This window comes from Lactuca saligna, chromosome 3, assembly GCF_052625555.1.
Source record: "Lactuca saligna cultivar CGN05327 chromosome 3, ASM5262555v1, whole genome shotgun sequence".
Classification (NCBI taxonomy): Eukaryota; Viridiplantae; Streptophyta; class Magnoliopsida; order Asterales; family Asteraceae; genus Lactuca; species Lactuca saligna.
In genome coordinates this window covers 3,098,578-3,110,697 of record NC_136419.1, presented here as the reverse complement: position 1 = coordinate 3,110,697, position 12,120 = coordinate 3,098,578, and the positions used below count along the sequence as shown (strand labels likewise).

The 12,120-nt window shown below is 35.4% G+C and overlaps 1 protein-coding gene across 1 annotated transcript; it reads right to left on the bottom strand.

Moving 5' to 3' along the window:
• Positions 1-10,096: 10,096 nt before the first annotated feature.
• LOC145034256 (uncharacterized) lies at positions 10,097-11,838 on the bottom strand. Its single transcript, XM_078982630.1, has one exon. It carries the CDS (start codon positions 11,661-11,663, stop codon positions 10,260-10,262), a length of 1,404 nt encoding a protein of 467 aa, XP_078838756.1. The 5' UTR covers positions 11,664-11,838; the 3' UTR covers positions 10,097-10,259.
• Positions 11,839-12,120: the final 282 nt, after the last annotated feature.

The following is a 12,120-nucleotide window of genomic DNA, read 5'->3' as shown; positions in this document are numbered from 1 at the left end:
GTTTAAAATGTGAAGGATGAAGTGTTATAACAATTAAGTAATTAAGAGGGTCTCGATTATTGAAATTAGTTGCGCTTATTAATTTATCAATATTATTTTGACTTTTAGGTGTATATGGTGATTTATAAGATTGGGGATATATTATGTTGACGGTTCAATTGACATGAGGAGATTTCAACTGAGATAAGCGGATCTTAAGACTTGATGTCAGGAGAAATTGTTTATATTTCTCTCTCTAAATCATTTACGATTTAAAAAAGCTATAAAAAAATTAACAATTTTTTTTTTTTTATAAATTACAACATCTTTGCAAAATATGCACCAAAAAAACCATTTTGTGAAAAGAGTGATATAACTTTTTTAATTCAAGATATAGATGGCGTTTTGTAGATGTTTTGAGTTTGCAAAAGCGGTTACCTTAATGACTGACCATTTATTGTAGAAAATAACCGTTTAGATTCCGATGGAATTGGAATTTCAGATTCCATTCCACTGTGTGTTTTGCAATTCAATTCCATAAGAATCCGTCGAGTCCGTGTTTGATAAGTTGAATATTCGCAGGGGAGGGCGAAGGGAAGTAAATTCTATTTGTTTTTTTTTATTTCGTTAGAACGCTAAAATACCTTTATTATATTGGATTTTGACTTGAGCTATGAACCCGTGTTGAACTCCTCATAAAAAGCCTAACTTCCATTATCAATTGCATTGCAGTTAAGGTTATATGTGATGACAAGAGTTAGAAATAAAAAGGGTATGAATTTGTACATTTTCATTCTTAGGAGTCTACCAACAAAACCCTAGCACAAATGGATGGTCAGGTAAAAAAACATTACAATCATGCCTAACTAAAATTAGGTTGACCATTTCAAAGACAAAAGATGAGAAATGATCATGAAAAATCGCATGTATTTTTTTTGTCTTTTTTATTAATGTATTTTAATTTTAAAAAATGTGCATCATGAAGTTGTTGAATGAATCATAGGGTACTTAGAGTTTACATAGAACTGTTGAAAATAGGAAGTGCTAATTTTGATAGTAATGACAATCCCTTTATGTAAAATGGCACTTTTGGTAATTTGTTGGATCGTTGTCACAAAAACTTGGTATTATGAATTTTATAGTTTTTACTTTTTAGACTCATTAATTATTAGAAATTAGGTCATGTTATCAATGTCCTTGGCCTATGTATATTGTAATAACTTTTAATATGATATAAGCAACAACCAACTTCTACATGTGACTTTCTTGTAATTTTGAACACTACAAAATAACGAAACTGTTAACCCACACTACAAAAATACTAACTATTAGCGGCGACAAAAGTCATCGCAATTGATCATCTCTGTCGTCGCTAATAATATTAGCGACACCACGTCGTCGCTAATGCGTCGCCGCAATTAGCTCGTAGCTAATAGCCACGTGTCGTCTCTAATACTGTCGTCCCTAATACACCACTGTCGTCTCAAATAGTGTCGTCCCTATTAATATTCCGGCAACCGGTAGGATTTTTCCGGCAATACTAGCCGGAGGTCCACGTCGTGACAATTGACAGTAGTTGTCTCTAAAGGCGTCGCTACTAATGGTTTTATTTATTTATTTTTTGAGAAAAACTTATTTTTTATAATATTAATTTATATATATTATAAAATGTTGTTTTGATAAAAATACATATATAAATACATACCACATTATATAAAAACATCAAAAATACCATATTCCATAAATTATTTTCCAAACAAACATCAAAAATACCATATCTAATAAATCTCAAACAAACGTTTAATATATATCATACATAAACTATTTTCCAAATAAAAAATAACATCATCCATATCATAAAACAAGAAATATTAGTTGTCTTCGTCTTCCCCACCGTCCTCCCCATCGTTGTTTTCCTCATTGACTTGGTTTTTAAACGAGCGAATAATGTCTCCAATGGCTGTCACAAATGCTGGGTTTTGAAGAAAAGCATTCACATCAACATCCTACAATTAAGTCACAAACAAAAAAGTTATGAACAATTCAACAAACTATCAAACCATCAAAGCACCAAATCAATTAAGTCTATAACAATTTAAGAAACTACCGAGCTACCAAAAATTACTACAAATACATTAAGTTCTTAACAATATAACAAAGCAACCAAATTTTTTAAGAATTTAACAAGTACTTGTGTTGGTTGCGATGCTTGTGACTGTGACTGCCATTGGGATGAAGCACTTGTACCCGTAGATGAAGAAGCTTTAGGCCCAATGCCTCTCACATACCCCCTTCGAGTACCAAACACCTTCTCAAATATTGCGATCCAATCAATGGTGTCTGGATTACCACCAGAGTCGGCTATGTGATGAGTCTGTAGAGCAACCTCAGCAACTAAGGCATTTTGTATTTCACAAAGATTGTTAATATACGTTAAAACTAACAAAAAAAATCAACAATCTACTTCATTTTTAAGTAATAATAACTTACATATTGCTCTTCAACCAATGGATCAACAAATTCCCCTATTTTATTTACATGCGCACGATGAAATACTTCAAGTCTATTCAAATTCTGTTTAACATTGCAAAATATGTTATATTTGAATAAACATTAAAAAATATGTTATAACTGAATAAACATTATTGTAACTTACTTTCTTGAAACAAGCACTACCGTAGCTGCACGTCCCTCAAAGATTCTTCACTACTTGCTTCTTCCGGCATTCTTTGTTTCCAGCGTATCGTTTTTGATGTTTTTCTGTTAAGAAATGGTCAATAGCAGCATTCCAACGCTGCTGATCCATACCCCTAAGGGCTTGAGCCCTTGCTGCCTCCACATTCCCTACAAAATCATCAAAACGGTTTTTTGCAATATTTTTGCGGCCTCTATACCGCGCACATATCCGATTGTTCAGTGATGCCCAATAAGTTGAAGCCATGAAATGATTTGTAATCGCGTCAAATTCAAACCATCTCTACAAAAAAATAGAGAAATTAAAAATAAATCAAAATTAAAAATAAATCAAAATTAAAAATATTAAATATATAACTTAATAAATAATTTACCGAAAGATACTGCAACATTCCAACCCTTTCGGCTTCAGAAACCTCTGTCTATGTGTCTTTATCCAAAACGATGTCCCGCCACATATAGCTCCCAACCTCCTGAATAAAACATTCGTATACCTCCCCAATTGGAAATACAATGAATTAGAATAAATTTTAATTACCATCGTTTTGGTGATCACCAAAACCCCCCACCGAACGGATGTGGTGGCTCGTCACCACCGTCGCCTCCATGATCCATCATAACAGCCATGAGATGGAGCAATGCAATCCAAAAAATGACATCCTGAAAAATTATAACACAATATGAATATATATATATATATATATATATATATATATATATATATATATATATATATATATATATATATATATATAATGACTACAACAAATACAAACCTTATTTTACTAATTAAATGTAAAAAGATTCTTTTTAATCATTCTCGCCCCCAGACACTTCAGTTTCTGCCGATACATCACTATCATAATCAGAATCTTCCTCATCATAATCAGTCTCGCAATCAGACACATTATTGATGATACTCGTCGGTGGGTCAACTTCAATATCATCTTCAACCGATTGAGAATTTTGAAAGTACTGGCTAAAGTCAATTGAGAGAGTGAAATTAGAAGAAGCATTACTAAGAACGACATCGGTTGAATCATTGTCGACATTTTCAATGGGATCATGATCAACATCATTCATCGGTAGATCCCAAATTCTTCTACGATTAACATTTTCAACAACCCACCGTTGGGTGTCATTTTCGTCACTTGGAGAAGGTTCTTGGATGTAAAATACTTGCTTGGCCTGCGTAGCAAATATGAGTTGATCTTCGCTGCTCAATTCGCATTGTGGGACGATACTGGTGAAATTATTATCAGATTAAACTCCTGCAGTATCGAACCACTTGCAACGAAAAAGTACGGTGGAATATTTATGCGGATAATGCAACTCGATAATCTCTTCTAGCTGACCATAATATTTCTGCTTATGCTCTCCCTCAGTTAGAAACCCCGAGTTTTGAGTTGATCGTTGGGCGTCACGTATAAGTACAATATACCTAACACCATTCACTATGCAAGCGGTGTAAGTAAAGACATGCGCATGCACACCGATTGAAAGAGCCAATAACTCCTTATTAAACTCTGGAGATTTTTGTTTTTGCATATCATAGACCTTATGAAGGAACTATTTAGGAAATTCGATTTTTTCATCACTTTCAGGATGTAATGATTTGAATTCACTACATTGATGAATATATATATATATATATATATATATATATATATATATATATATATATATATATATATATAGTAAAATGTGAAATTAAAAAAAGACAATGAATTAAAAGATAAGAACACTTACGCAATATACTTTCTGACTTCCTCACAATTATCAAGCACAAACCAATGTAGACGTTTTCTCTCCTCTAGACTGAGATTTTTCATTTTCCTTCCGCTAGTTGGTCGACACTTAGACTGAAACACCCATAACTTTGTTTCTTCTATGATAACATCCTCGTTTCTTTCAAGGCGATTGAATCGAGTCTCAACATCTTTAAGGTACATCGAACAAAATGATAATGCATCTTCAGCGACATAACCCTCAACTATAGAACCTTTCGGCCTCGCCTTGTTTCTGACATAGTTTTTTAGTTTTTTCATATACCTTTCAAAGGGATACATCCATCTCATACATACTGGGCCTCTAGAAATTGCTTCATCAGGTAAATGCAAAACTAAATGAACCATAATGTCAAAAAGCGCAGGAGGATAGATCACTTCTAATTTGCACAATATTTTAATAATGGCTGGTTTCGCTTCTTTCATATCCGTCACCGACAATGTTCTTAAGCAAAGTTGCTTACAAAACATACAAAGCTCTATTATTGGTGTATAAACACCTTTCCCCAAAAGACCTTTAACTCCAATGGGTAACAAACGTTGCATAAGAATGTGATAATCATGAGATTTCAACCCAATAATGTTAGTATTGGTTTCATTGACTTTCTTACCGATGTTATATCCAAACCCATCTGGCAGTTTCACATTTCTTATAAACTTACAAAAACGAATGCGTTCAGGTTTCGTGAACGAGTAAGGTGGATGGGGTTTATGGAACTTGTTTCCATTCTTTTTCAACCATAGATTTTTCTGAATGTTCAGTTTTGTCAAGTTCGCCCGAGCATTTGATGTGTCTTTAGACTTATCATTCATCAGAGAAGTACCCACAAGACTCTCACCCACATTTTTTTCAACATGCATAAGATCGAAGTTATGCTTCAGCTCTAGAGAAGACCAATACTCAAGTTCAAAGAATATGCTCTTTTTGGACCAATTCAACTCGAAATCCTCACGATCTCTCTTAATACCAGCTCGTTGAGCAACTACTTTACCTGGTGGACGGAACAATAGACGAGCGTGTTGCGCTTGTATTTCTTCCTCTCTAAACTTTCTTGGAGGACCTCTTGTCTCATGTTTGCCATTATAGTCCAAACTTTTTCTCCATGGACGGTCAGCATCTAAGAACTGGCGATGACCTATATATACGACTTTATTTGATACTCGGTATGACGGGGTGTCTTCGTTGCAAGTCGGACAAGCTTTGTACCCTTGTCCGCTCCAACCAGATAAACTACTATGAGCGGGAAAGTTGTTTATTGTCCATAACAACATCGCTTTCATATTGAAGAATGTATTTGTCGCTGCATATTTAGTACGTACTCCAAAACTCCATAGCTGCTTCAAGTCATCCACCAACGGCCTAAGGAACACATCCAAGTCCTTCCCGGGTGCTTTGGGGCCGGGAATCAACAAGGTCAACATGAAAGATGACTCTTTCATGCATAGCCATGGTGGAAGTTTGTAAGTGGTAAGTATAACAGGCCACGTGCTGTGAGGATTACACATGTTACCAAACAGATTAAAACCATCAGCAACAAGCCCTAAGCGTACGTTTCAGGGTTCCCTCGAGAAGTCAGGATACGTCTTATCCAACTTTTTCCATGAAGTACCATCAACGGGATGAATCATCGTACCATCTTTGGATTGTCCGGTACTATGCCAAATCATATCTTTAGCTGTGTGTCTTGAACAGTACAAACGTTGTAGTCTGGTGGTCACGGGAAAGTATCGTAAAACCTTATGATCCACATTCTTACCCTTTGTATTTTCATCAACCCACTGACTCTCATTTCAAACTGGACATTTTTGCAACAACTCGTGTTCTTTCCAGAAAAGAAATCAGTCATTTTTACATACGTGTATTGACTCATAACCTAAGCTGATCTTTTTAAGTGTCTTTTTTGATTCGTAATGTGACGGGGGGACCCTGTTTCCTTCAGGAAATGCAGTTTGCAACAACTCAAGAAGTTGATCGAATGAACTATCAGTCCATTTGTTGATCACCTTGATATGCATCAACTTTGCTAAAAAGTCAAGGGACGAAAACGAACATCCAGGATATAATTTGAATTGGACTTCCTCTAACAACTTTTGAAATCCAACATCAACACCTCTACTGTCTGCATCTAGGTTCCTTCGTTGCATTTGGTATCATTTTCAATCACACCTCCCATAACATCATCAATAACATCGGCCATCTCGTTACTACGCGGTATGTCTTCGACAACCGGGTGAGTTGTATTTTCGTCGTGATACTTCCATATAATATAATGTGGAAGTATATGGAATTTCATTATGGCCAGTAGTATAAATTTATTGACATTGCATTTGTTACACATACATCTAATTTGACCTTTGTTATCGACATGTGGTTTGGACCTCTCGAGAAAAGATTCAAGTCCTTGTTGGAACAAGGTAGAGTTACGGTTTTCAATAGTAATCCACGTTTTATCAATAGACAAGTTGCAACTGAAACATAAGTTAGGTTTTAGTGTTTACTCTACAAGAAGTAGAACTTGGATTGAATATTTATAAGGATAGAGTAACCGCTCAATCAGATGGAATAGAAAACCAGACAACAGGAGAGTATTCACAAGGGTATGCTTCTTAAACAATCAATCATGTAATACACATATATCGAGAAGCAAAGAGAAAATAACAACCAAATATTTCTTAAATTTTTTATTATTATAGCATGATACTTTAAACGATAGTAGATTTCGAGTAGCATTTTAATTTTTAATTTTTTTATTATTAAATTTTACTTTAAACAATATTATATATTTGTTATTTATTTAATTAGTTTATTATGATTTATTATTATTTTTCTTCTTTTTCTTTTTTAAACCTTTTTGATCAATTTTGATTTATCAATTTATTTTTGTTTTTATTTTTCTATTTTGATTAATTATAACTTAGTAGATTTAACGTAGCGTTTTAATTTTTAATTTTTTTATTATTAAATTTTACTTTAAACGATATTATACATTTGTTATTTATTTAATTAGTTTATTATGGTTTATTATTATTATTCTTTTTTTTCTTTTTAAAACCTTTTTGACCAATTTTGATTTATCAATTTATTTTTGTTTTTATTTTTCTATTTTGATTAATTATAACTTAGTAGATTTTGCGTAACGTTTTAATTTTTATTTTTTTTTTATTATTAAATTTTACTTTAAACGATATTATATATTTGTTATTTATTTAATTAGTTTATTATGGTTTATTATTATTCTTCTTCTTTTTCTTTTTAAAACCTTTATGACCAATTTGGATTTATCAATTTATTTTTCTTTTTATTTTTCTATTTTGAATAATTATAACTTAGTAGATTTAACATTTTAATTTTTAATTTATTTTATTACAAAATTTTACTTTAAATGATATTATATATTTGTTATTTATTTAATTGGTTTACTATGCTTTATTTCTTTTTCTTTTAAAAACCTTTTTGACCAATGTTTCTTCATTAGCTTATAGAAATTTTTTTATCTATTATGATGTATTTATTTTACATACATATCCGCACATATACATTTTTACATATATATATACAAACATATACACACATTTTTACATACATATCCACACATATACATACATATTTATATAAATATACACATAGACATATACATTTCACATACAAATACACACATTTCATATACATACATACATACATTTTAACATAGAGATTTTCATATATCTACACCCATATACATACATTTTTCACATATACATACATTTCACATACAAATACTCTTATACATATATTTTTTCATACATACACATACATTTCATATACAAATACACATACATATATATTTCACATGCGAATACTCATATACACACATTTTTCATACATAGTCATACATTCCATATCCAAATACACATATACATATACATATACATTTCACATATAAAGCCCAACATTTCTTATACCTACATTTAAAAACAGAAAAAAAAAACATACCTGGAAATTGAAAATCGATTAGGTGGTGGTGCGGTGGTCAAGATCGCCGGAGTAGATGTGGTATCACCGGAGAAGAGGTGGTGTCACCCGAGATGTTGCTGTGAAACCACCAAAATCACACCAAAATCCAAAATTAACACACAAATTCGTTATAGAAAAGAAATTGAAAGAGAAAGGAGGGAAGGGAGCACCTACTGCTGCTGTAAATGCCGGAAAATCGGAGTGTTGTCGCCGGAAAATGTATCACTGCAGCCTGGGCCAAATGTGTGTGTGTGTGTGTGGGGGGGGGGGGGGGGAGTGAAGAGGAAAGGAGAAAGGAGAAGCTTTGTGGTGGTGGTCGCCTAAGAAATCGAGAGGATCGGAGTATTTCACTGGAAAATCGTCGGAAGGTAAACACGATGGAGCCTTTAGTGTTGTTGTCGCCTGTTCTGAAACACGATGGGAAGGTAAACACGATGGAGCCTTTAGCGGCGACAAGACGGCAATTGGGGCGACAAGTTGGAGGGAAGATATCCCGCTTTTTTTTTGGTGACTAGTAGCGACGACGGTGTCGTCTCTATTAACGTCGTCGCTATTACCTTGGTATGGAGAAACCCTATCCGTTGGATCAGATCAAAAACGAACGACCACGATTCACTCTGGAGAAGTCACACGGATCGCCAACGTGGACTATTAGAGGCGACCCTTTAGCGGCGACTCCAATCTTTTAGCGACGACACGAAGGCGCCTGGTCGCATGTCGTCCCTAATACTCCCCGTCGTCTCTAATAGCGTCGCCCCTAATACCTATATTTCTTGTTGTGCCATGCAAAGCATGAGTATAAATAAAAATATTTACACTCATGAGTAATATTACTAAAAAAAATACTTGATCACCAATAAAATATGTTCATACAATGAAAATATTGTCTCTCAAATTTACTTATAAGCCATTTAACAAATGCTTATGGATAATGATAAGATTTTAAGTTTAAATAATTAACCCACCTAGATGAGGTTATATTAAAAACTCGTGCAAGTGATGAAGAAAATAACCGTCTTAAAAGTGTTAACTTCATAGTTGTAGGTGATCATGTTTTTCACAATTACATGAACATAAAATACTTAGAAGATTTTGATTTCAAACAAATTGACTATAATTCTGAAAAGTCCAACGATCAAGACTAAAATCTCCTCCTACTTATAAAATCTTATATGATGGTGATAGTAGTGATGATAATGCTATTCTGCTATCATTAATGCATTGTGTTATAGCTAACATGTGTCTCCACATGACATATTGACATGGTCCATGGGGGCCTACTTGGACTTTAAGCTTCATAGCATTTACGAGGGTTTGGCCACGATTGCTTTAACTTTATATATAGTGTCCTTTAATTGTTGGAAAATGACTTCATAATCAGTAGCAGGTACGTATTGGTTGCCCCCGGCATTTAATTAATGAATTTGTTAAAGATATTTTTTTTTTACTTATAATTACCGTGTGTTTGGACTCGAAAGTCCAACGAAGACTTTATAGATTTAAGCTCTTTTAGGTATGCAACATAAATATGTGTCTGTTTATTAATTACACTCTTTCATCTTTTTGAGATGGATTGTTTTGTTTTAAGTTCAGACCTTTTCAGAAGGAAATGATCATATGGAATATGAGAATGGATGAAGCCTTACGTAGTAAGCTGGATTCAAGCCTTTATTATCATCTCATGTGATATGCCATACATAAAAAAGTAATAGAAAATACAAAACGATTGCATGCTTATTTAATTTTAACTATAGATTTGGTTATTGCATAAGTTTTGCTCCGACAGGCTTTAACAGATATAGGTTTCAAGGCCACCTTCCTCCGCTTCCGCTTCCGCTTCCGTCTCCTTTTCCAGACTCTCCACCGGCTCCTGCACCATAACCATATCCACCACCTTTTCCTCCACCACCTCCAAAGCCTCCACCACCTCCACCCCCACCTCCTACTCCTCCACCAAATCCCCCTCCATAACCACCACCTACACTACCGTTACCTTTGCCAAAGCCGCTGCCTTCTCCACCACCACCACCAATTCCACCTCCATATCCACTTCCTATCCCACCACTACCACCTTTCCCAATGCCACCACCTTTTCCACCTCCACCTCCATAACCACCTCCTATTCCACCACCAACACCTTTCCCGATGCCACCACCCTTTCCACCACCTTCACCTTTCCCGTTGCCACCACCAATTCCACCACTAGAACCACCTCCTATTCCACTACCACCACCTTTTCCAATGCCACCTCCATATCCACCTCCTATTACACCACCATCTCCACCTTTCCCGATGCCACCACCTTTTCCACCTCCATAACCACCTCCTATTCCACCACCTCCACCTTTCCCGATGCCACCACCAATTCCACTTCTAGAACCACCTCCGGTTCCACTACCACTACCTTTTCCAATGCCATCACCTTCTCCACTGCCATTACCCTTACCGATAGCACCACTTTCTCCACCTCTACCTTTCCCGATGCCACCACCGGAACCACCTCCTATTCCAGTACCACCACCTTTTCCAATGCCACCTTCTCCGGTACTTCCACCTCCTACTCCACCACCACCACCACCACCACCTTTACCAATACCACCTCCTAGTCCACCGCCACCACCCTTACCAATGCCACCACCTTCTCCACTACCACCACCCTTACCAATGCCACCTCCTTCTCCACTACCACCCCCCTTACCAATGCCACCTCCTTCTCCACCTCCTCCACCAATTCCACCTCCTGCTCCACTGCCACTACCCTTACCAATACCACCACCTTCTCCACTGCCACCACCCTTACCAATGCCACCTCCTCCACCAAATCCACCTCCTGCTCCACTGCCACTACCCTTACCAGTACCACCACCTTCTCCACCTCCACCTCCACCTCCTACTCCACCACCACTACCAATGCCACCTCCATCACTACCTCCACCACCAATTCCACCTCCAGAACCACTTCCTATTCCACCACCAATGCCTTTACCAATTCCACCTCCACCTCCACCTCCAAACCCTGCTCCACCACCACCACCCTTACCAATGCTGCCCCCAACACCACCTCCAAATCCTGCTCCACCACCTAGGCCTCCACCGTGTCCAATTGACGTTTTTGTTTCTTCTTCTGAGAGCTTTCTGCCACCAACAATTTCAAGTGTGCAAATTAAAAAGCCAAGAAATGCGAAAAGTAAAAGCTTAGAAACCATCATATATCCTTGCTTAGTGATCTAGTACTGATGACTTGCAAGGAAGTGTGTGAAGAAGCACAGCAAAAACACAAGTATATATAAGGTTTCAGAGGACGTTAATTCAACGAAGCGGTTGAGATGTAACCAAAATTGATCAATCTTTTGGACAAAATGTATTAACAAGTAATTAATGTTTTATGCTCTCCAACCTGTATGCTTTGACGAAATCATCCAATTAATAACCTTTTGTATCACGCCATTTTGTTAATATAATAAAAATATCAAATTCACCTAAAGTGGTAGTAATGTACACTTTTAACTATCCTGTACATTCATTGTTGGTATATATATATATATATATATATATATATATATATATATATATATATATATATATATATATATATATATATATATATATATATATATATATATATATATATATATATATATATATATATATATATATATATATATA

Bases quoted from the DNA above. Each gene is read 5' to 3' on its own strand.
- LOC145034256 (XM_078982630.1), bottom strand. From the start codon at position 11,663: ATGATGGTTTCTAAGCTTTTACTTTTCGCATTTCTTGGCTTTTTAATT.